The sequence below is a fragment of the Peromyscus leucopus genome, chromosome 3 (assembly GCF_004664715.2).
Source record: "Peromyscus leucopus breed LL Stock chromosome 3, UCI_PerLeu_2.1, whole genome shotgun sequence".
Classification (NCBI taxonomy): Eukaryota; Metazoa; Chordata; class Mammalia; order Rodentia; family Cricetidae; genus Peromyscus; species Peromyscus leucopus.
In genome coordinates this window covers 75,884,517-75,910,405 of record NC_051065.1, presented here as the reverse complement: position 1 = coordinate 75,910,405, position 25,889 = coordinate 75,884,517, and the positions used below count along the sequence as shown (strand labels likewise).

Here is a 25,889-nt window from a genome sequence, read left to right as displayed (position 1 = left end):
AGAATAGCAGGACTCACGAGTGGCTTAGTTATGGTGGAGATACTTTCTTCTTCCCTGTCTTCTCTGCTACTCAAGCACTTGAAACTCAAGCAGCCATGTTTTAAGATGATGGGGAAACTTGCAGAGACAACCAAACCAAACTAGTGGGAACTCAGGAAAGTTGAATCAACGGCTGTGGGGCCTGCATGGGACTAGACTAGTGAGACAATTGTGTAGCCTGATCTGCTTGGAGGGCCCCCTGGCGGTAGAATCAGAATCCATGCCTGGTGCATGAGTCGGCTTTTTGGAGCCCTGCACCTATTATGGGACACCTTGCATAGTCTTGAAGCAGGGAGAGGGGCTTGAACTTGCCTCTACTGGAAGTGCCTCCCCATAGGAGGCCTTGCCTTCTTGTGGGGAGGAGTGGGACATGGGTTGGAAGGGGGGAGGAGGGAAGAGGGAGATCTTTGGTGTCTAAAATGAATGGACATTTTTTCTTAATAAAATAAAATAAAAATAAAAAAAAAGAAAAAAAAAAAAAAGATGACCAGCAGGGGGAAGCCCGGTGGGAAAGCTGTTAGTGGCACCAGACAGGACACTCACACGAAAGAAAAAAATCGTGACGTCAGAGACAGGGCAGCGTTCCTGGGAGGAGTTAGGGAGCTGGGTCACTCGCTTTAGGGAGCCCATTTGGCCCAGGTGACAAGGCAGAGTCGCTGGTGGCTGGGCTGTGCAGAGATGTACTTCTCCTGGGCTGGGGATGTCCCGCAGCCTCAGCGCCTGGAGGCGGGAGATGGCGGTCAGCTCTTGCAGGCATCCAGTGGAGAGCGCCATTCGCTGCTACTGTTCAGCAACCACAGGGTGTACTCCTGTGGGGACAACAGCTTGGGCCAGCTGGGCCAGAAGAGAGAGCAGAATACAGAACGGCCAGGTGAGTTCCCTGCACCAGGAGCGGGTGCCTGGGGACGAGATGTGCGCGCCTCCGTCGCTGGACCAGGAATACCTCCAAGCCGGTTACTCCGCTTTGAGATGCGCAAGTCAGCGGTTTCGTTTCCTAGGGCTCTAGAGTTTGTTTGCTTTTTGTTTCGGTTTCCAATTCCTCTTCCTTGAGAAACTGAGAGCTAATCAGAACTGCGTTCCTCTAGACAGAAATAAGGTCCCTCCCCCTTGACTTTCCAGACTTTGCGGGGGAGGTCTGTCTTCCAAACCAAGTGGGTTGCGCACCTCTAACTAGTTTAGCAATCCCCCGGGGCATCTTTTCTCCTAATTTTAAACAAAAGTATAAAAGTATACTTTTAAACAAAGTGCCTTTGTGCATTAAGGCTGTTATAAGAACCTAGACAAGAAGCCACCTGTGGGACCTGTTGAGATGGCTCCGTGGTGAAGAGTTCGGTTCCTAGCACCTTTGTGGCAGTTTACAATCACCTTGTAATTCCAGTTCCAAGGGATCTGATGCCTCTGTGGGTACCAGCACACACACATATGCACACAGCGACGCACGCACACATACAAATAAATAAAAATAATACAATACTGTTTAAGAAAAAGACCACCTGTAATCACACCAAGAGGCAGTTCTAATAGCAGGGCATAGTTCCTGCCTGTCTTGTTTTCTGTGTATATATTTGATCCTTATAGACCCATGTCATTGTAAAGTATTGAGTTTGTATTTAAATAAGTTGTGCTTTCACCAAAACATCATAATCTATTAGGGGTTTTTGTATATGATACTGATTCATATTCTTGTACATATGGATTTAACTAAAACTCTAGTTTGTCTTTTTGTTTGGTTTTTTGTCATTTTACATGCTAGTCAATGACTCTACCATTGGGCTATACTATATTGCCAGGCCTTGATCATGTTTGATTATGTGTTTAAAGTAATTTGAAGAACTGGGTGGAAAATGAAAACTAGTCCTCTGTCCTTTTAGATGCAGTTCCTGGAAACTGCAAATTTAACAGGAAAAGAAATTAACAGGCAATAAAACAGCATGCAGTCCTAGTAATCTTTTACCTAGAGAGTAATGTGTGTGCATAGGAATTCATAAAAAGTAAATGAAACTCAAAGAGGTGCTTAGATTCAGGAACTTGTGTGTTCTATTTATCAAAAGAAAGGTGGTTGGGACTTTACTGGGTAATAAATTGTGTGGAACCATCAAGAAATAGCGATAGAGCACTTGCCAGACATGAATGAGACCCCGGGGTCAAACCCTAGTATTACAAAAACAGAAGAGAGCACAAAAGAAGCAGAAAGAAAGAAAAAGACAACCTGTGTACATCAATAACCTAAAGCATTAATTGGAGCATTTTGTCATTCATGAAGAGACCAGCACTGGAGTGTGAGGGCCCGGGCTGCACTGAGGGTTGTGAGCAGATTCCAGCCAGAAATTCGTACACAGCTTAAGGGAGAAAGACAAAACAATGCTCCTGATTAAAGTGCTCAGAGCCTGGTAAAAGTTAGTGGGCAGCTTCTATTCTCTATGTGGGGGTTAGCTGGGCATGTTTCAGTTTCATTTCCCTGGGCTGTGACTATCATTCTTGGCTGCATTTCAGTTTGCTTACGTAGAAACTCAAAGTGATCAAGCCTTGCCAGCCAAGGTGTGTCCAGGTAGTCAGTATAACACAGCTGGGTTTCCACACATGTGTTGTGAACATACTGGATTGCTTCCTCCCGATATTTGTAAGGACTTAGACTTTGGTTTAACAGACCTTGAAGGAGACAAAGACTCGGGGTAAACTCTTCTTTTTAGAGGCAATTGCTGTCTTAAACTCTTAGAAGCTTATAATCTTATGGGGATTTTCTATTTGTTTTTGTTTCCAAAGAACCAATTCAGGCGTTGGATTCTCTGCGCACTGACCTCGTGAGCTGTGGGAAGGAGCACTCCATGGCTGTCTGCCACAAAGGAAGGGTCTTTGCATGGGGAGCAGGTTCTGAAGGGCAGCTGGGGATCGGAGAATTTAAGAAAATAAATTTAACGCCTACGTGAGTATTTTGATTCACTCCCTTTTCCAATGATTTTGAGTGCTAGGTACTCAAATACCAGGACACAAAGATGACTATGACGAAGGTATCCCTAGCCTCAAGGGTTAAAATGTGTTGAGAGAAGAAACCTCACTTTATTATCTTGTATCTGACGAAAGCAGTACCTCTCACATTAACCACACTCTGTGTATTTCCCAAATATTTTTGTAGAACCAGTTGATTAATTAGAGCCCTTGAAGGAGAAAGTAAGAATGAAATGATATATGATTCTTGAGTCCTAATTTTATTTATTGTAATATACATATGCAGATACACTTGGACTCCTACAATAAATATAAACCAAAAACCACTATTTTAAGTATAAACCATCGAGATACGAAGGATTCAGAAAGAAACCTCACTTTATTATCTTGTATCTGATGAAAGCAGTACCTCTCACATTAACCACACTCTGTGTATTTCCCAAATATTCAGTAAATGAAATTGTGATGAGAAAGCCTAAAGGGACAAGCTGTCCTCTTCCATTGAAGCTCTAAAATACATAGGCCTTTACTGAGATAGAGTAAGGAGTTCAAGGTCATCCTTGCATAGGGAGTCAGAGACCAGCTAGATCTATGTGAGACCCTTTCTTACCCTCCTCCCCTTAAATATCCTAAATCCCCCAAACACACACACACACACACACACACACACACACACACACACACACACACACCAAAACAAAACAACTGATACTTCGATTAGGAAGGAGTGCACAGCTGGTCCTCCTTAGGGAGTCAGATGCCTTGTTGCTTAGTGACCCACATGGTTGGATGTATGAGATTGCTGCTGTCCCCTACACTGTCCAGGGAAACTACAGCCACGAGAGTGGCATTAGCAGGGTAAGTGTGGGACAGAAGATTCTGTATGGCCTGATGAAGAGATACGAGAGGTGCAGAATAAGTGGGAGAACCCAGTGCTACTCTGTCTTCACAAGAGAACAGAGATGGTCTGGGGTTCCTGGAGGCTGGGAGTGAGACCATTTCTCCAAGTAGCTAAAATCATAATAAGAAAGAAGGAAAAAACAGTTTGACACTTTGGGAGAATGGCATTACAGAAGCATAAGAAAATAAAGTTGTTCCTTGAGCTTTGATGTATTATCTAGAATACTTTCAAATGTCTTTCATTTCTTTGATAATTCATCATAAACAAGGTTTAACAGACCTTTGTGGGTTTTTTTTTAATTATAGGAAAATAAAAGCTCTGACTGGCATAAAAATAATCCAAGTTTCCTGTGGACACTACCACTCCTTGGCATTATCAGAAGGTAAGAATACTTTGGGGACTTCTGAATGCCACTAGAAAATATTTTTAAATATAAATGATAACCATGGATTTTTAATCCACCAGGTTTCATTTTAATGCATTTCGACTATTTTTGTTTCTTTGTTTGTCTGTTTGTTTGTTTTCAAGACCAGAATTCTCTGTGTAGCTCTGGCTGTCCTGGAACTTCCTCTATAGACCATGCTGGCCTTGAACTCACAAAGATCCTCCTGCCTATGCCTCCTGCCATGTGCTGGGATTAAAGGCTTGCACCACCACACTCAGCTGCATTTAGAACTTTTTAACTGTAGGTTTCATCAGATATGGTGGTTTTTTTTTCTTTTTTTTTTTTTTCAAATGTCTTTGTTCTTTTTCAAAATAGCTGGCATCTCACCACAGTAAGGGAACTCCTTTTCACAGTAACAGCCAACTTCAGCACTGCCTTTATGCTGAATGTCTTGTCCCCATCAGCAAACTGAAACTTTAGCTAAAAGAAAAGTTGAGATGTCAATTCAGAACCGTATGTTCTCTTACTGATCTTTCTCATACTTCGTCATCCTCATCCTCAGCTCAGATTTCTTGATGGGAAAAACTGCTTTGTGCGGTGTCTGGTGGCTTCACATTAAATGAGCAGATGACTAACCGAGAAAAAGGCACCCAGTTATTACTAATATTTTGGTGTGGGAGAATTCACAGAAAAGAAATGAAGCTAAAAGAAATACTTAGAACCGGGGACTTGCATAACAGTTTCACAAAGGAAAGAGATTTGGGCTTCGGTGGATGCAAAGTGGCAGGGAAATGGTTAAAATTTGCCTGAGGAAAATAACTGAAGATAAAGGGGGTTTTAGTAAGATTTGTTTGTGCAAATTTTTCTCAGAGCCAACTCTTTAATTCAGGGCTGAGAGTTGCTCTCTTCTCCCTGTAATTTTTCACAGAAAATACTGTATCTTGTCTTGTACAAGGGAGAGGAGGGGAGGGAGGGGGTTCTTCTCACACCTGCTGATTCTCAGTTGCCTTGCTTAAAAATAATTCTGTCGCCACGGTGACAGTGACATATTTTCAGTTAGCGTACGCTGATTCCCTTGAAGTGACATGTAGTAGTTTCACGTTCTTTAGGCGATGTCTTATCATTGCGACTGCTTCTTTCACTGCTGAGCCTCAACTCTTTCTCATCTGTAGGAATACTGATGCCTGACTTACAAGCTGTGTAAGAAAATTCAATGAGCCGGCCGGTGGTGGCGCACGCCTTTAATCCCAGCACTCGGGAGGGCAGAGCCAGGCAGATCTCTGTGAGTCCGAGGCCAGCCTGGTCTACAAAGCGAGTTCCAGGACAGGCACAAAAATACACAGAGAAACCCTGTCTCGAAAAACCAAAAAAAAAAAAAGAAAGAAAGAAAGAAAAAGAAAAAGAAAATTCAATGAGAGAATGTACATAGCGTGTCTTGAGGGCTGTTTACAGCATCGAGTGGGGCATTACACACATTAACCTCCATCCTCGCTCATTCTTTCTCTTAATGAGCACACTAAGTGTTAAGTTCTGTCATGACACTTTTCAAACTAATTTTTTGTGTCCCAGTACATGGTCTGTCTTATAGGAGTTTCCATGGGCTACTGGGTGGAATATATATTCTTTTGTGTTGGGATGAATATTCGGAAGGTATGTTAGGTTCATTTGAAGTATGATGTCATGAAATTCTGATGTTTCTTTGTGTATTTTTTTCTCCATGTAGTCCCTATACCTCTCTATACTTACGGAAAGCAGGGTGTTAACATCATCTGCTGTTATTGGGTTGATGTTAATCTGTGTCTGTAATTGTGATTGTGTGTTATAATCCTATAGTTGCTATGAAGTTGTATGCACTAGAGTTTGGTCCCTGTATGTTTAGGATTCCAATGTTTTATCGGTTAACTTTTCCCTTGATTAGAATGAATAGAAGAATTCTAATTTGTTTGTTTTGAGTCTTGACCATCTCTTTGATTAGTTCCAGCTTGAAGCCTATTTTGTCAGATATTAAGACAGCAATGCTTGCTTGCTTCCTGGTCCCATTTGTTGGGAACATTTTTTTTTCTATCTTCTCAGTTTTGAGTGTTTCTTTTCCTTAAAGCTAAGATTATTTTCTTGTAGCTAACAGAAATATAGATTTTTGTTTTTTTAAATCCAGCCTCTGTCTTTTAATTGGACGATCAAGTCCATTAATACTGAAATTTATTCTTTAAAGGTGTGTGTTGATTGTGGTCTTGTTCTCCTTTTTGGCTGTCTGCGTTCTTAGTCTTAGTTTGTGTTTTAGTAATTATACCTTCATTTTTTTTCTTTCTACAGTTTCTTAGCTGTGCTTATTCCTGTCTTCAGTCTGAAGTATTTCTCCCAGTATTCTTTGCAGGTCTAATTTTTACATATGAATTCTTTTAGCATGTTTGTATCACAGAAAGTTTTTCTTTCTACTTCCGATATGGCTAATAGTTTCACTGGGTACATACAGTTTGTCATTTGTGGTTCTTTTAGAACTTGGATACATTGCTCCAGGTTCTTCTGGCTTTCCAAGTTTCCATTGAGAAATCGGCCATTATTATGATGGGTTTTCCTTTATTTTTTTTCTTTCTTGCAAATTTCAATACACTTTCTTTGTTCTGTATATTTTAATGTTTTAACTATTGTATACTATGAGGAATTTCTTTCATGGTCTCATCTATCTGATATTCTGTGTGTTTCTTGTGTTTCTGGGTAGGTCTTTCCTTAGTTCGGGGCTGTTTCCTTCTGTGACCATGCTGAAGTTCTGGCCTGTGACCTTTACCTGGGATCTGTCTCCTTTATCTGTGCCTTAGTTCCAAGATTTGGTCTTTTCATGCTTTCTCACAATCCATGCCCATTCCGTTCCTGTGTTTTAAAATAGTTTTCACATTCTTTGCTTGTGTTGTCTAATTCTTCTGCTTTTAGTCTTGATATTCCATCTTTTACTTGATCAATTCTACTTGTCAGCCTTTCCTCTGAGTTTTCTAAATGGGTTATTGAGGTGTGAGTGTGTGTGTGTGTGTGTGTGTGTGTGTGTGTGTTTATTTATGTCTCCATTCAGCTTGAGTTCTCTTCACTATTTCTCTGTTTTTATTGAATTTGGATCTCAAATTCTGTATTGTCTTTGTCATTTCTCTCATGTCTGCTTTTTCCTGAACATCGAACAGGCGTTTATTCTCTAAGTTTACCAAACTGTGTCTTTTTTTTTTTTAACTCCTTGAATTCTTCGATTTACTCTGTTCTTTCTCAGGTTCTGTACCTCAGCGCCCATGTGGTACTTCTCACTGAAGAGCATTTCTATAGGACTGGTGGTTTTGGGGTGTATGTGCTGTCTTGATCTTTCACATTGTTTTTGCAAGAAGACAAGGGTAGGAGGACTTGTTTTGTTGGTTGTGTTTCTGATGTGGACACAGCAGGCTGTGAGGCTGGGCTCTGGTATAGAATGTGTGTACCGGGCTTGGTCTGGAGAATGGATCCACCCCAGTCTACATGGAGTGACCAGAGTGAGGAAGGGTCATGCCAAAGCATGCAGGACGGTTACCTGTGTCTCCTCATCACATGGGTGGCTTAGAAGGTCCTGGGTGGAAAGGAACCTGTTATCTGGTGAGTCCTAAAGAGAAGAGTGACTGGGAGCGGGGTGGGATGGGGTGCCAGGATCCCCGGCAGACAGCTGCAGGGTGACCTGAATTGGGAATTGGACTTAAATGTTTAAAAGTTCACTTCGGCCATCTTTGGCAGAAAAGACTGTTGGAAGCAAGGGGGGAATGTGGGACACCAGTTTGAGGTTACTATAATTTCCCATGGTGACTTGGCTAAAATGGTAACAATTGAGAGATGAGAAAAGGTTGTATTTTGTGTAGATTTGGCAGCCGCAGGTGGGGGCTTAGGATTTTCTAGTTTGAATCATATAGAAAACACAAGTCAAGGACAACGCCAAGTATTTGATGGCAGAAAAGCTGTAAGAACACAGTTGCCTTTGCAAGGGAAAAGAATGGACACTGTTTGGAAGGGGATCCTGAATATGAATTTGATGACCTATGTGCCTTGCCTTTCACCAGAACATTTTAGTCCCGTTTCCTCCTTTATCCTTGTTTTACTTTTGAAGGTTTGTAGAACTAAGTACAATACAGAGAGCAGGAGAAGATCGTGTATTTGCAACACCATGGGCAAACTTGTAGGCTATTATAGTAGTAACCTAAGCCAAACATAAACAGACAAATACTACCTACCTCACTTTCCTGTAAAATCAAAGAAAACGGGACTCACAGAAACAGAGTAGAGTGGTGGTTGCCAGGAGTGTACAGGTAAGGGAAATGGAGTGTTCAGGGGCTACAAACTCATGCATAAGATATAGAAGGTCTGGAAACCTGTTGTCCCGTAATGTTCCTATCATTAACAATAATGCTTTATATACTTGGCATTTACTAAGAATGCAGGGTTTTGTTTTGTTCTGCCCTCTTGTATGCTTATTTTCTTGGAACTGGCCATTGAACCCGAGACCCTGCTTAGTCTGAGCACACTCTAGAACTATACAACCCAGCCCTGCAAGCAGAATTTGAAAACAACAGCAGCAAAATCCCTGTGTGAGGCAATTTAATCAGTTAATTCTGGCATTTGTTTTAGAGTATGTATGTATATTAGAATATTACCTCCAAATTTCAAATATATATATATATCTTTTGTCAAGTGTATCTCAATAATACCTGAAAAAGAAGTGTGGAATTGAGTGTGATAGTTTTTACTATTTTGGTAATCTCATAGGTGTACAATTCCTAAATGTTCTTTGTTTCGTAGATGGCCAAGTGTTTTCGTGGGGAAAAAACAGTCAAGGTCAGCTGGGCCTGGGGAAGAATTTCCAGTCCCAAGCCAGCCCACAGAAGGTGAAGTACCTGGAGGGAATCCCATTGGCTCAGGTGGCTGCAGGTGGCAATCACAGCTTTGCTCTCTCCCTCACGGGGACATCATTTGGCTGGGGAAGCAACAGTGTTGGGCAGCTGGCCCTCAGTGGGGAAAAGATGGAAGGTAAGAAACTAGTTTTGTCCTTACAACAAATTGATATCCCATTGCAACCAGAAGACTAGCCTGCCATAGGGCACATCGCAGTGGTTTCCAAACTATCTTGTTGGCATTATCTGGAAAGCTCTATCAGTTTCCTATTGCTTCTGGAATAGTATCACAAAACTTTTAGCGACTTAAAGCAATGCACTTTGTATCTAGAGTCAGGAATCTGTTACTCGATCTCAGCCAGCAGGGTTGCCTTGCTTCCTGAAGGTTCTGGGTGAGAATCCACTTCCTTATCTTTAACAGGTTCTATAGGGTTCTAGCATGAATAGGATATTCCCTGCGTCTTCAAAGCCTGTGGTGGCAGATTGAGTCTTTCTTAAATCATGTTATTGTGACACTGGCTCTTTTGCCTTGAGTTTCCTCAGTTAAAGGAGTGACATTGGGCCCACCTGGATCATCCAGGCTAATCTCCCTACTATAAGGTAAATTGATTAGCCTTTTTAATTCTACTGGCTTCCTTATTGTCCCTTTGCCAAGCAACCTATCATATTTACAAAGCTCTGGCTTGGGATGTAAACCATTGGTCTACCTTTAAAGCTCTTGATGCCCAGGTTGAGCTCCAGGCCCATTAGATCAGAATGTCTGTACATGACAGTCGGGCTTCAGTCATTGTTATGGATGTGGGAATCACTGATCACATTAGAGGAAATGACTAGTTCCTGTGCTAAGAAAAAAAACAAGTCTCCCCAAACTGTCCCTCTAAAATACAAGTCATTAAGAAATCTTCTCCAAGAACTCCATTCTCCTCTGATCATCTCTTTGCATTTGGCTAATATGTATCAGCACTTACTATGTGCCAGTACTTTGGAGAGCACTTACATCCCATCTAATACTTTTAAGGTAAGGTCTCTTATTCTCCGTGTCACTAACACATCTGTTCAGGCACCTACTATGCATCAGAAATGAATACAAATTATGATAACATATTGGGAGCTTGGCATACTCTAGGTCAATTGCTTTATATGTTCTAGAAGGCTAAGGGCTTCCAGAAATAAGTATTAAAGTGCAGGTTTCCCCCCTCAAATCATAATTTTTTCTTCCTAATACTTTTGAATGTTCACTTTTAAAATTATGTTGAGTTATAAGATAGAAATGTAGAGATTACAAAAGTTATAAAAATATAAAGAAAATTCTGAGATACTCCCACACCCCCCCACACACACACACTCCAGAGTGTAGACAAATTTCTAAATGGTCTTATTAAATAAAAAACACAGAGCCAAATATAGGGGTGAAAGCCTTAGAGAGATCAGAGAAATAGGGAAAGCCATAGCCAACCTCACCTCACCAACTCTGCAGCTTCCAAATGCGAGCTGCTTCCTGCCTTACCCACGCCTTTATTGCCTTGCTGTTCTGCCCTCTCTTTGGCTATCTTAGCCCAGCTGCCTCACTTCCTTGTCACTGTAGGTCTGTACAGACCTCCAGGTCTCTATGGGTGGTACTGGGATTAAAGGTGTGTGTCACCACACATGGCCACACCTAATATGGCCTTGAACACACAGAGACCCTGCCTGCTAAATGATAGGATTAAGGGCATGTGCTGCCTGACTTCTTGTTTACTGAAACCAGCTGGCCTTTTCCCTTTGATCTCTAGACAAACTTTATTAAAGCACAGATAAAATATCACCACATTTCAGCACAAATAAAATATCACCACACCAGAGCCTCACTTGGTAGCACAAGCTAGTCTCGAACCAACAAACCTGCCTCTGAATCTTCTTCTGTTCTTTCTTTCAGCAGTGCAAATCCACAAGCCTCATTCAATTGGTGCCCTGAAGAATCTGGGTGTTATTTATATTAGTTGTGGTTATGAGCACACTGCAGTGCTTACCCAGGTAATCCAGAATGTGCTTCTCCTTTTTGGACATCAGAGAAATATGAAAAAAGATATGTGTGCTGTGTATTGTTTGATCCTAGTGTGTCCAGGTTGCTGTCACAAAACCCTATCAATTGGAGAGCTTATAGGCATACTTTTCACAGCTCTAGAAGCTGGGGTGCCCGAGATCAAGGTGCCAGCAGACTTACACACAATGATGGGTGACCTTCTGATTCCTAGATGACAGTTTCTGTGTTCTCATGCAGTGGGAGGGGTCAGGGTGTTCTCTCCTGAGTCTTCTTTTTTAAAGAGTATAACTTCATTAATGAAGGATTTACCCTCATGACTGAATCATCTACCAAAGGTCCTCTTCCACCTCCTAATAGCACTATATTAGAAATTATGTGTAGCACGAATCTTAAAAGTTCTTATTAATAAAAACAAACCTGGAGCTGGGTATTGGGGTGAACGCTGGAAGATCAGAGAAGCAGAAAAAGCCACAGCCACCTCACCTTGCCAATTCCTCAGCTGATCCTGTTTCCTCAGACTGGATGTCTCTCAGCTAAACTGTGCTGTTCAAAAGCCTAAACGCTTAACCAGCTTTAGTTCCTGGTCCTCACGCCTTATACACCTTTCTGCTCCTGCCATCACTTCCTGGGATTAAAGGCTCTTGTTACCACCCTGGCTGTTTCCAGTGTGGCCTTGAACTCACAGAGATCCAGGCAGATCTCTGCCTCTGAAATGCTAGGATTAAAGCATGTGTGCCACCATTTTCTGGCCTCTATGTCTAGTGGCTGTTCTGTTCTCTGACCCCAGATAAGTTTATTAGGGTGCACAATATTTTGGGGAACACAATATCACCACAATTATATTTTGTTTTAAAGATTTATTTTGTGGATTCGAATGTTTTGTCTGTATGTATGGTTGAGCACCACACACACACACAGTGTTCATGGAGGCCAGAAGAGGGGGCAGATACCCTGGAACTGTCATTACATACAGTTGTTAGGCTCTTTGTGGGTACTGGGAACAATAAGTGTTCTTAACTACTGAGCCATCTCTCCAGCTTCCGGAAATTAGGATTTTAAATTTATAAATTTGAAAACACAAATGTTCAAATAGGACATAAGGTGAATTTCAATATCAAAACATACTATTTAATGTTCAAATATATAAAGTGGAAAACTGAACTAAGTATAAATCAGGAAATATTTCAAGGTACTGTAATAGAAGTTAATGTAGCAGCTAATCTTTTAGGTCATTATTCACTGTCAATGTAGGTCTACAGAAAAATTTGTTTTATCATTTTTGATAATCCACTCCACAGACAAGAACACTCTTTGTTACATTCCTTGCTTGATACAATGACAAGCCAGTTTTGTTAGACGTTTCCTCTGCCTCTTCTCCTGGCTGTTCACTGTATTCCAATGAGCCAGATTCTTCTCATCAGCATAAGGAACAGACTTGAAAATGATTTCTGTAATTTAAATGCTTGTTTAAAAACTGTACTCTGCAGGACCAGGTAAAGTATCGACGGTAGAACGCTTGCCTTGTTGTTGCTGGAGTTGATTTTTTGGTGCCAGAAAAAGAGTTTATACACCAAATGATTTTTAAATTTTATTATTATTATTAACTACTATTATGTTCTATAGATAAAAAGGACCTTAGGAATGCTACAGAAGTGCTCTACCACTTAGCTACATCCCTAGTTCGCCAAATTATTTTATTATTTTTATTACCTGTTTGAGAAACCATGACTTAAATTAGGAAACCTCAATTGTTTGAATTATTAATTCAAATTAATTATTAATCTTAGTAGATAAGAGAAAGCTAAAAGTGTGTGTGTGTGTGTGTGTGTGTGTGTGTGTGTGTGTACATGAGTACAAGTGCAAGAGGATTTAGATTTTTAGATTCCCTGGAGCTAGAGTTCCAGGTGGTGGTGAGCTGTCTGCCATGGGCGGTAGGAGTCAAACTCTGGTCCCCTGCAAGAGCAGTCCATGCTCCTAAGTGCTGAGCCATCTCTCCAGCCCCTCTCTTAGCAATTTCAAGTGTGTAATATACTTTTAACATCTTCAAAGTGCATAATTTTAAAGAAAATCCTGTAAATAAATTCATAAATAATTTTTGGAATAACAAAATGATTTGAGGTAAATTTTTGGAAATTCATAAATAAATAAATGTAAATAATTTTGGGATAAATTATGGAAATTTATAAATAAATTTATAAAATATACAAACCAGTTTCACATATTGCTTTTATCTTGAGACAGTTATATTTTGAAACATGAAATTAACCTGACTCCTTATTTTTAAACAGGATGGACAAGTGTTTATATTTGGAGACAATAACTCTGGGCAGCCACAGCACAGCCCCAGGAGTGAGAGAAGAGGCCCACAACTCGTGGAAGGAATTGGTGGCCGAGTTTCTAAGATAGAGTGTGGAAGGTATTGAGCCTTTTTTAAAAGTTTGAATAGAAAGTATTATTTTTTTTACTTAGAAACCCAAAAACATGTGGCTACACTTTTAATAAAGCATTGTTTCTTGAAAATTTACTTCTTTCAAATACATTTTAAAATTTTCAATTCTATTAATCATTATGTAACGAATAATTATTAGAAGTTTAGTATCTACAGACCACCTTACTATGAGTAGAGGTTGGAGAGAGTTAGGTAGCAAAGGTGGTAGTGTGTGCCCGCTAAAGTAGGTAAGAGAAATTAACCTCATGCATGCAGAGCGTGATGACTATTTGCATATATTCAGTGCTCCATATAACCTCATTGTGAGGGGATTTTGAGTACTTGTATATCTAATCCGGCACATTAAAATGTAAAATGCTTGAATTTAGAACACATGGAATAGAATATGGGACTCAGAAATAAATTTACACAGATACAACTACCTAGTCCTTGATTGCGAAGACAAATGGTGCTAGTAAAATGTGTGTTCAGGATATCCACCTGAAGGAAAATGAAGTTAGAGTCCTGTCTCTCACCCTGCGCAAAAATTAATTCCAAGTGAGCCTGGAAGGTAGCTCAGAGGTCGGATCCCGAGGACCTGTGTAAACACTGGGGGCGGGGGCTATGGCAGTCCACCTGTAATTTCAGCCTTGGAAGGTGAAGACAAGGCATCCCCAAGAGACTAGTCATATCAGCAGTCTTTGGCTGGGTTCATGAGTAGACCCCCCCCCCCCCGCCACCTTAATGAATAAGGAATAAAAGTGATGGACATCACATCAGCCTGGAGCCCCCACAGACAACACGTACATTTGCCCACATTCATATGGGCATGCATACCTACATGCATGGACCCATACATATACAGATACACAGAAAAGAAAAGAAAAAGTCAACTCTAGTGGATTACAGACCTTAATTTGAAACCCGAACGGGTGAAAGTGCTAGAGGAGGGCAAGAGGAAAATCCTTCAAGACGCAGGCATGGTAGAACTTTCGGGACTCCAATAGAACAAAAGTAGCTCCAGGAAGTAACAACTTGACTTGCCTGGCATTTGAAAGCTTATGCAAAGCAAAGGAATCCGCCAGCAGAGTGAACAGCCAGCCTACAGAATGAGAGAAAATCCTCGCCAGCTACTTCAGACAGAGGGCTACGATCTAGCACATAGAAACAAACCCAAACTGCTGATAAACGGGCCATGAAATGAGTGCATAGTTCTCACAATAGGCCACACAAATGACCTGTAAACATTCTTAGCCATGTTTAACTTCTGTAGCCTTTGAGACTCCACCTCACCGGTGTCAGAATGGCTGTCACCAAGGCAAAAAGCACCAGGAGTCTTGGCGAGGCTAGAAAAAAATCCAGTGCTGGTGGGAGTGTAAACTGGGGCTGTCACCATGGAAACTAGTCCAGAGATTTCTCAAAAACTTAAAAGTAGAATTACCATTTGACCCAGATGTAGCACTCTTGGGCACACAAATTTTACCACAAATACTTGCACACTATTCACAAAAGCAAGGAATGTCAGCCTAGATGATGGATAATGAAAATGTGATAAACAAGTACAGTGGGATTTTCTTCACTATCAAGAAAAATGGAGCATGAAATTTTCAGGAAAGTGAATAGATCTGGAAATTACCATATTAAGAGAAATGACTCAGACTCAGAAAGACAATGTTCTCTCTCACGCATAGCTTAGCTTTTACTGTTTGTCTGTGTGTATGCCTGTGGGTGAAGGCGTGATGGGTCATGAAACTATAAAGGGAACCAAAAAGGGGAGGAAAGACATGTTGAGAAAGGAGGGCAATGGAGTCCATGTGACATGAAGGCAGAAAGGGTGCACCAGGGGTGGATGGGTAAGGGAGGAGGAACTCAGAAAGCTGTGAGCAAACATGGCGAAGAGGGTCAACAGAAGAAAAATGATTGGGAGTATCATGATGCAGCCTACTATTCTGTATGCTAAGTTTCAAAAATGAAGAATAAATGCATGAAATACACGATATGTAGCTCAGCTGGTAGAGTGCATGCTGGTAGAGGAAGGGTCTGAGAAAACACTGAAGGAAGACCCCAGACTCAAATAGTCTGCAAAAGCAAAGAACGTTTATTCTGCAGAAACAGCCAGCATATGCAGGATCAGCCACTTGTACAAAATGGCGACCATGAACAAAGGCGTGCAGGTCCTTTGAAGCAGTTAGGGGAGTTTCAGGAGCAGTTGGTCATCTCAAACATAATTGGTTAAGCAAGCAGCAGTTACATTAGTATACTTTCAATTGGCTGAAGTTTAGTCTTACCATTTTTGGACATACTTGCCCAAGCTTGAACAAGTCCGACGTGACTCAGAAGAGGGCTGAAGGTTTTGTCCTTGAGACACTGTAGAGCTGACTAAGGTCTTCTAGGTGCTCTTTCCCTGTCTCTGAATGCAAAGATGTTGTGGATAAATGGCCCTTTGTTGTGAGAGACACTTGTTTTGCCCCTCTCAGAGAACTGAAACCTAAATTCATTTGTGAGCGGCAGAGTTTAACCTCTTCGTTAGTACTCACCAGGTTCTGGAGGAGATTCCTACAACCACATACACTAGATGTGGTGGTAGTGGTACCAGGTGTGGCGGTGGTGAACTACACTTCTAAGTCCAGCACCAGAGAGGTTAAAGGCAGAAGGATCAGAAAGTGAAGATTATCTTATGAGATAGTTGCAAGCCTGGTCTACGTAAGAGTTGGTTTTAAAACAAAAACAAAAAAGACACATGGTAGGATCCATAGTAAATCTCCATTGCTAGTACTATTTTGAATATTACTATAAGTTAATGACACCTGTCTAGTGACGTCACCTAGTTTGCTGCAACACTAACGCTGTAATGAGACAGTTGACTGCATGGCGAAGATAAGTCTGTCGTTTTGTTTTTCCTTGAAACCATGAGAGTCTGGTTCTTCAGAATATCATATTATCATTGTATCGTTTTTTATGTTGTAGTTATCACACCATTGCATACGTGGACACCACTGGTCAGGTGGTATCTTTAAGCCATGGACCAAGTCCCACAAGCAACCCATCTCATCAGGAGGTCCCAGCAGAGAACTCTGACATCACCTGCCTGCTCTCTGCAGAAGGTATGAATGCTCCCACTAGCTCATGGCTGATTGACTGAAGGAGACATACCATGTAGCCTTCCTCCATAGGATCCCACTGAACTATGATTATGGTTCTTAGCTCTTTTATCTTAAACTGCTGCATTTTTCCCCATGGAGTAATGGGCAATCATTTCTAAAGACTTAACCAATACAAAAGAAGACATTAAGTTGGTTACTTAACTATTTTAACAACATGCTTTGATATATTGAAGCAAACACCTGAGCATGCCAACCCCGATTCATTATGCAAATGCCTAGACAGCTAAAAGGTTTATTGAGTGAATAAATGAATAAATAGCATTTTCTGTGATCAAAATTCAATTGTTAGGCTATTTGTAATAAAAAAAAATTAGGAGAGTGTAAATTTCCAATAAATGAATAAATTTGACTTAGTTATGTATAGATTTTTTTTTTCCAGGTAAAATCCTGAACATGTCTGTTTTACTTTTTTTAGACCTCATGGATGTTCAAGTCAAAGACATTTTTGCTGGAGCACATGCCAACTTTGTGACAACTCATCAGGTATCAGTATCTATTACTTCTTTTTAAACTTATTTTTTTCCTCTAGATTTCAGGAATTATTTCTTTTTCTGGCACTGGGGAACCAAACCCAGAGTCTTGTATATGCTAGGCAAGCATTCTCCCCTAAGCTATACCCACCATTCCCTAAATTTCAGGCTAGTCTTTGAAACGGTATATTTTTCATGTTTTCAGATTTCTTACTAAATGCACTCTTCTGTTAGAATGGTTTTGAATGTTAGAATGGTGGGCAATTTAACAAGACCTTGTCTCAAAAAAATGAACAGGGGGCTGGGGATGTGGTTCCATGGGAGAATACTTGCCTAACATGCAAAAGCCCTGGATTTGATCCCAAAGTGGGGATGGCAGGAGATGGATGGGGGCAGGGAGGGGAAGGCTTAGGCCAAAAGAAGAGAGGGAGGACGGGACAGGGACGATGCCTGCAACAGAGGGAAAAGGAGTACAAAATCGGCTGTGGGGTAAAGCTTGGAATACGGGGGAGGAACAAAGAAGTCACAAAAGAACGGTTTCTGACATGAGATCCAGGAGGTGGCTTATCCAGAGAAGCAACAGCACAAAAGTCCGGTCAGAGGGGCACCAAGTGTAATTTTCCTTTGGGAAAGGGAAGATTGTGTTGTTTTAACAGAAATCGAGAAACCTGCCTGGGGTGGGGTCAGAACAAGAGGAGGAGAGGAAGTTTTGTGACAACTGGGGCATTCTGGCAGTAAAGTAAATTAGAAGATCACGGGAGGGTTTCTCATGATTCACTGAAAGAATGGCCAAAGAATGTCCCAGAGCAGGAGGGAGAACATGGAGTCCAGTGCAGTATCAGTTTGTTTCTCTGTCACTGTGATAAAACACCGTGACCAAAAGCAAACAGGAAATGAAAGGGTTGGATTGCCTCATAGCTTACAGTCCATCATGAAGGGGAGTCAGGGTAGGAACTCAAGGAAGGACTCGGAGACAGGAACTGAAGTAGAGACCATGGAAGAACACTGCTTACTGGCTTGTTCTGCTACCTTTCTTATACCCCCCCCCAGACTTGCCTGTTGGAGATGGCACCACTCACAGTGGGGGCTGGGCCTTCCCACATCAATTATTAATCAAGAAAATGCTCTAGACACACACACACACACACACACACACACACAAAAAAAAAAAAAAAAAAAAAAAAAAAAAAAAAAAAAAAAAAAAAAAAAAACCCACAGGCCAATCTGATAGAGTCAATTCAACTGAGATCCCCTAAGCTTTATGTCAAATTGACTAAAACTTTGATAAGTGCAGAACTGAGATGTCTGAGCAGTGATACAGTCCATTGTGACAGCAGGTGGGGGGTGAGTTGCTGATTAGTTATTGCTTGATGACCAAAGCTAACGTGAGTGTGAGAGAAGCAGGGGCATGTGAGTAAAGGCAAAGGGAGATGTGCAGTAGTTAGAGAGAAAGAGAGAAGGAGAAAGGAGAGAGACAGAGACAGAGACAGACAGACAGACTCTCTTTGAGAATGTCTATTTGAAATTTGTGACTGAATGTAGTGGGTCAGCATGCTGTGAAGTTATCTTCAGTGGGGTTAGACATGTGGAATTGACTTTGGAGTAATCCAGACTTGAACGTAATGACGACTGGAATTTTGCAGTACAATAAGGGAGACAGAAAGGAGTTGTGGGAATGATTAGAGTAGTGAAGCCTAGGCGCTAAGCTAGTTGAAGAAGAGTAAGATCGGGATCACAGAGTCTGAGAACTGAGTACATGAAAGAATGCTGCACTGGGAGCCTCACTCGAAAGGAAATGAATCAAGAAAATGGTATGTGATAGTCAGAAAGACTCTCAAACTGATGCTTAAAATGGAGCAATTGCTAATGATAAAGTCCAGTTTATGTCGGAGAAGGAAAGTGGTGCTCTTCAGTGAAGTGTGATTTTGCATCCTAGCAATCATTTGGAGGTGTCTTCAGACATTTTAGGTTGGTACATTGACAGTAGCTGCTACTGGTATCTAGTGGGTAGGGGCTGGGAATAGTAAGGATTAAATATCTTGCTATGTGTAGGATCTTTCACAACAAAGAATTATCTAGTCCCAGGTGTCAATCGTTTCCGTGTAGAAACTCATGGAGAGCTAAAATGAGGAGAGACAGGAGTGGAGATAAGATTGGGAACTGAGATATTGAGTAAAAGATAGAGTGCGTTCATCAACTTTGAAGTTGCCAAGAATGAGGACAGAAAGCATGATGACAGGGGCAGGGGTGAACTCACAAAAGAAACCTGCTTATTAACTTTTCAAGGGGGACAGAGGCCATAGTCTGATGTCATGCATACAGAGAAGCTAAGGACTTCGAAGAAAATAAATGACACATGATTGCCAGTAGGGGGCAGCACATTGTACTGCGATCTTTGGATGTAAGAGAAAATAAATCTTGGTATTGATAAACTACAAAGTCACCAGAATTTAGATCAAGGAACTCAAGTAGGGTGTGAAAGTGTGGCTCAGTGCTACCTCTGCTTGTGTGAATAAGGTCCTGGATCAGACCCCATCACCAGTAAGGGGTGGAGGACTTGAAGTATGGGGGTTACACATATTTTTCAAGAGGATTCTATTTGATTCTTGAAAAAAAAAGTGGTATAGAATTTTGCCATTCACGACAAGTTCAGTAGAGATGGAGGTATTCTTTACAGCAAAACATTAATGCCACTCTCTTCTCTTCATCTTTAGGACAAGCTCTCGCTGTGTATCTAGTCTAACCTGTAACTAGGATCCTCTTACAGCAGCCTCCCGAGTGCAGGGAAGATAGGCATGTGCCACTATGTCCAACCACTTTAACTTTTAATGTTTTAAATATATATAACACACCAAGTACCCAGTATTTGGGAAGCTGAGGTAGGAGGACCTCAAGTTTCATGCCAGTCTGGGCTGTATAGTGAGGCCCTAGCTCACATTGCATATAAGATGTGTATATGTAGTATGTGTTACCATTCAAAACACATTGCCTACAGTATTCTGTGGCATTAATTGCACTCATAATGCCATCAACTACTGTCACTACCTCTCAAACCTTTAGTCACCTCAAACAGACACCTGATTGTGGTGATATTTTATTTGTGCTTTAGTAACTAAAGCTTGCCTGGAGGTCAGAGGGAAAAGGCCAGTTATTATAAGTAAACAAAGAAGTCAGGCAGTGGTAGCACATGCCCTTAGCAGGCAAGATCTCTGTGTGTTCAAGGCCACAATAGGGAACAGAGTCAAATATGGTGACACACGCCTTTAATCCCAGTACCAACCACAGAGGCCTGGAGGTCTGTACAGACAGACAGAAAGTGACAGGAAAAGGAAGTGAGGTAGCTGGGCTAAGAGAGCCAATGAGAGAAGAGAACAGAAAAGGCATATAAACATGAGTATACAAGAAGAAACTCTCTTTGGAAGCTGCAGAGTTGGTGAGGTGAGATTAGATCGTGGTTTATCCTGTTTCTCTGATCTTTCTCTCGGGCTTTAACCCAAATTTCTGGCTCTGTATTTTTTTATTTATTAAGACCATTTAGAAATTCATCTACACCTGATATTTATTAAATGATAATTCCTCATTCCGTGCCTCCTCAGTCCTAGATACGTTCTGCTTTCTTTCTGTAAGTTGGTATATGGACATCCTTTATACAAGTGGAATCATATAATGCCTTCTGTTTTTATTTGATTTATTTCACTTAGCAAATTTTAGGATACACCTATCTTATAGTAGTATATCAATTTTTCCAATGCTAAGTAATATTTCATTGCATATTATATATGTATCATATTGAAAATGCCTTCTACATGTGTTATTTCCATCTTGTGGACATGTGAATAATGGTAAGATGAATTTTGATTTATAACCACCCATTTCAGTCTCTGTTTTCGATTTTTCTCATGTTATTAAACTTTTTAAAATGCAAACCAAGCAAAATGGCCCAAGTCAGGAAGCCAAATATTTAGGCCAACCTCATGCCGAAGCTCAACCCACCAAAAAAAAAAAAAAAAAAAAAAAAAAAAAGAACTTGTGTGTGCCAGGTGCTTTATTGATTGTTAGTCAATATATGTGTGCATTTCTCTGGTCATTTTTTTTTTTTGCCTGTATTTTCTTTCTTGAAGCATACTAGGTCCACAAGGGTTTCCACGAAAATCCTGCCAGAAATTAACCGAATCAACCAGTCGCTGGCACAGAAATGGATAGCAGCGAAAAGAAATAAAGAGTGTAGAGAAGCCAAAAGGTGACCCAGCTTGATGACTTACAGCCTCTCCCATGTTTCTCAAATGCCGATCACAATGTCCTAGCTGTAAGAAGGAAGGTTTGACTTGGTTGTGACAATTTACATCTTGAGTGGGATTCTCTTTTACTACCTCTTGGTTGAGCCAGGCATTGATGTTCATAGCAATTAATCTTTTATTTAATATGCTTAAGAGCTACAGGGAGAACGTATGCCCCACATACCTTTCTATGTAAGGCAGATGTAGGAATGAATCTTAACAGTAAGTTGTGTTGTTTTCAGATCCTCAGAGTTGCCTCACTAGCATTTCAGAACTTAGGTCTTCAGAGTGATGGGTTTTATTCAAATGCCTGGAAAAGCAGCTATGAAGTTTTGGTGAGACTCAGTAGTAATAACCACAAGTAGTATACTCATAATCTAGATATTAATAATGAATCTTTATTCATTATTAATTATTATTTATTCAGACATAAAATAAAGGAGGCTATAGGTATATCTAACCTGAAACTCACAGGTCACATGAATCCTAGGCTAGCTATAAATACTACCCAGCAGATTTGTATATGGCAGTGGTTCTCAACCTTCCTAATGCTGCAACCTTTAATACAGTTCCTCATGTTATGGTGACCCCCCCACCATAAAATTATTTCCTTTGCTACATCATAGCTGTAATTTTGATAATTATGAATCATAATGTAGATATCTGATATTTCCAATGATCTCAGGTGACCCTTGTGAAAGGGTTATTCAATCCCAGACAGTTTGGGACCCACAGGTTGAGTACCATGTATATAACAATGTTCCTTCACAATGTCAGAATATTGGAAACTGCCTGGTTGTGACTTAGCCTTTGTTATTATCTTTGCAGAGAAATTGAGATGATATTTTCATCTGCTGCTTGTTTGACTGCAAGTTTTTTGAAGAAAAGGTAAAACATCAATGGGAATAACCTTTATCTAAAATACTGGGGGTGGGGGTATGGTATTTAAAATGAAAATTACAGAATCAGGTTGAGTGTTCCTTTTGTCAGCACCCAGAGTGCAACATCAACGATTCTTTCATTTTGTAAACTACCTCCTCCATATTCTTTCCTCTGTGCTCTTGTTGGAGGGAATGGTATTTTATTCGGGCTATTTATATCTACAGCTGATCAGCCATGCCTGATATTGCTTTATTACTTACAAACCAGGAGTTCATATTATAGTTACTGCTGAGTGGGATCAATAAATAAATGAGATCCTGTTCTTTTTTTTTTTTTTTTTTTTTTTTTTTTTTTTTTTTTTTTTTTACATATTGCTTCAGAGGAAAATCTAATTTCTCTCTTATTTGGTTTAACCGTAGGTCTGATTCTGAGAGTTGGTTAGGTAATTTGATTTGGGTTTTTTTGTTATTATTTTTGTTTTGTTTTGTTTTTTGGTTTTTCGAGACAAGGTTTCTCTGTGTTGTTTTGGTGCCTGTCCTGGATCTCGCTCTGTAGACCAGGCTCACCTGGAACTCACAGAGTTCCACCTGGCTCTGCCTGTGCTGGGATTAAAGACATGCCGCTGTCTGGTGTTTGATTTGGATTTTTAAGACAGACTTAGTAGTCCATGTAGTACTCGTGTAGTCCAGCTGACCTTGATCTTGTTGTGTAGGTGAGGAGGACCCTGAACATCTGATCCCTCTGCTTCCAACCTCCCAAGTGCTAACATTGCCTAATAGTTTAAATAATTCTTCTACTGCTTAGGACTTGGGCCTTCTATCTCTCATTTCTGTGGATCCCACAAGATGGCACCTTGGTGTATAAAGAAGGAGTTGGGAGACAAGCGAGGTCAAGGGTGTTAGAAGGTCTTAGACTCCTCTGTCTCCTCTGGAGACTGAACACAGCTGCTCTGCTGCTGCTGTTTAATTTGGTCTGCTACTTCTTCATGTAGATAGGTCTTGTGCTTCTCTTGTGAGCTTGCTTAAGTTGACTCATGGGTTCAGAAGATGGAAGAGTCCCTGTTGTATCAACACCCCCAAGTGACACTGCCTTCACCCTTGCTCAACGATCCTACACACACCTCAGCAATTCCTTGATTCTTTTTTCTTCCTTTGTGTGTGTCTTAATTAGGGTTACTACTGCCGTGTTAAAACAACATGACCAAAAGCAACTTTGGGAGGAAAGGGTTTGTTTGGCTTATGCTTCCAAATTACTGTTCATCATTGAAGGAAATCAGGACAGGAACCCAAGCAGGGCAGGGACCTGGAGGCAGGAGCCAATGCAGAGGCCACAGTAGTGTGCTGCCTACTGGCTTGCTTCCCCTAGCTTGCTCAGTCTGCTTTCTTATAGACCATTAGTGTAAGCTGTATGTTAATGTTTTCCATTAATGACTTAATGCATCGTTCAAAAAGTTTCTAAAATGAACTATCGAACCTCTGTGCTGACAAGCTCTCTGGGAATAGTAAAACCACTATTATTGCATCACTCCACCTCTAAGGTAACTGTGGAAATATAAAGCTTAAGTAGAAATGGGGGCTAGACATAGTGGTGTATATCTGTAATCCCAGCACTTGGAAACTGAGGTAGGAAGATCACAAGTTCAAGACCAGCCTGGTCAGAGAGAGACTTTGTTTCAAAAAGTAGTAAATAAATAAATAAATAAATATGCAGATAAGTAAGGAAATAAATAAATAGAAATGGCAGTATGTGGAGAGGAGGTGATTCCAGTCTGTGGAATAGACTGACTGTCAGGGTTGATGGCGTCTTAGATTTAGTATATAAAATCTTGCTAGGACTCAGGTTGTAACTTTGTGGCAGAGTATGATTTACCATGTGTAAGGCTCTCAGTCAAAGGCCCTGGGCTTAGTCCTTTATCATAAAATAAAGTAAAAGGAAATAAAATAAAATCCTGCTAAAATTGCAGTCCACACTTGATGTTACTGACATAGAGATAACAAGCTGTTGTTTATTCTTTTTTTTTTTTTTTTTTTTTTTTTGGTTTTTCGAGACAGGGTTTTTCTGTGTAGTTTTGGAGCCTATCCTGGAACTCACTCTGTAGACCAGGCTGGCCTCGAACTCATAGAGATCCACCTGGCTCTGCCTCCTGAGTGCTGGGCTTAAAGGCGTGCGCCACCACCGCCTGGCATCATTTTTAACAAGAAAACATCTATACCTTTCTGTGTCACTCTAATCGATTATTTTGAAAAGAGTCAAGCTTTAAATAAAGTTAATATTTTGTGCACAGTAAAATAAAAAACTAAATAATATCATACGGTGTTTGAAAATGTCTTTTTTTCATCTGTTTATATGTTTTTTTAACATTTATTGTGTTTATAGAGATACTGGAGAGAAGAATTTCATTGATGTGGACTTAAATATGGCAAGGAAAGTCTTCAAGGAGTTAACAGCAGTGAAATGGATTTCTTCCATGGTAACAGCCACTATTTATTTGGTTTACTCGAGATCCAGCACAATCACACTTCTTTATAGGAATAATATAATAGCAGCTTAGTTTTTGGTGTGAGGTAGGTGGCAAGGACCTGTGAATGGAACTGGACAGGGGGCGAGTCTTCATTATGAAGATACTACAGTCCAGACACTGTGATAGAGGGTGGCATTTATTTCTTTTTAAACCATTAAATGCATGATGGATGTAGTCTTTTCGTTTTCAATATGAGGAGAGTAATACTGAGACATAAAGCTTCTCTCCAGCAAGCACATGAAAAGAGTAGTGGTTGAGGAAGCAGGATACCCTCTGGTGAGTGGTTTAAAAAGACCAATGTCTGTTTTGAGATGAATCTTGGGTGTATTTTTGATGAATCTCTGCTGCTGATTCATCCCTTCTCTTCTTTGGATAACATTTCCTTTACCTGTGATTTTAGTTTTTCTTTAAAGTCTGTGGTTCTGGACTATGTAGAAAGGAAACTACATTAGGTTGTGAGTACAGGAAGCTGCAAATTAGCAATAGACAGCTTTCAGGATGTCTTGGTATGTTGGGACTGCCACAACATACTGTAGTATGAGTGTCTTATAAACAAAGTATATTGACTTTTTATAGTTTGGGAGCTGGAATATTTGGAAGCTCTAAGATTAAGCTGTATCTGATAAGGGGGAAATCGAGAGAAGACTGTGTCTTCATTGTGTTTTCATGTTGTAGAAAGAAAGGGCTATGGGTTTTACTTATAGGACCATTAATCTCATTAATGAGGACTCTATTTTTATGACCTAACCATTAACAAAATTCTTTGTCTTCATTCTTCACTGCATTGAAGGGTAGGATTTCCACATATGAATTTTGGGGAGGCACAGACAATCTGTGGCACAGGAGAAAGGAAGACAGGCTGTATGTCTCTATTGTCTTTTGATTTAGTCTCTTCCTCTCCATCTGTAGGAGAAAAAAACAGGGGGAAAAAAGAAGCAAAAGCGACTTCACACAATTATTAGAA

At 40.5% G+C, this 25,889-nt stretch overlaps 1 protein-coding gene across 5 annotated transcripts in view; it reads left to right on the top strand.

Annotated features, from left to right (window-relative positions):
- The first annotated feature begins 560 nt into the window (after positions 1-560).
- Herc6 (HECT and RLD domain containing E3 ubiquitin protein ligase family member 6) overlaps positions 561-25,889 on the top strand; it is a 55,104-nt gene continuing 29,775 nt past the window's right edge. Inside the window, exons 1-11 of one of the 5 annotated variants that reach the window (XM_028895248.2) lie at positions 561-910; positions 2,803-2,962; positions 4,192-4,268; positions 9,069-9,296; positions 11,076-11,173; positions 13,472-13,599; positions 16,579-16,715; positions 17,191-17,258; positions 21,367-21,485; positions 22,351-22,410; positions 24,781-24,874. In XM_028895248.2, coding sequence (XP_028751081.1) covers positions 718-910; positions 2,803-2,962; positions 4,192-4,268; positions 9,069-9,296; positions 11,076-11,173; positions 13,472-13,599; positions 16,579-16,715; positions 17,191-17,258; positions 21,367-21,485; positions 22,351-22,410; positions 24,781-24,874 — 1,362 coding nt within the window. In that variant the 5' untranslated portion in view covers positions 561-717. Of the gene's footprint in view, positions 911-2,540; positions 2,712-2,802; positions 2,963-4,191; positions 4,269-9,068; positions 9,297-11,075; positions 11,174-13,471; positions 13,600-16,578; positions 16,716-17,190; positions 17,259-21,366; positions 21,486-22,350; positions 22,411-24,780; positions 24,875-25,889 lie in introns of those variants that run through there. The other 4 variants (XM_028895247.2, XM_028895246.2, XM_028895244.2 and 1 more) reach the window with 4 other exon arrangements.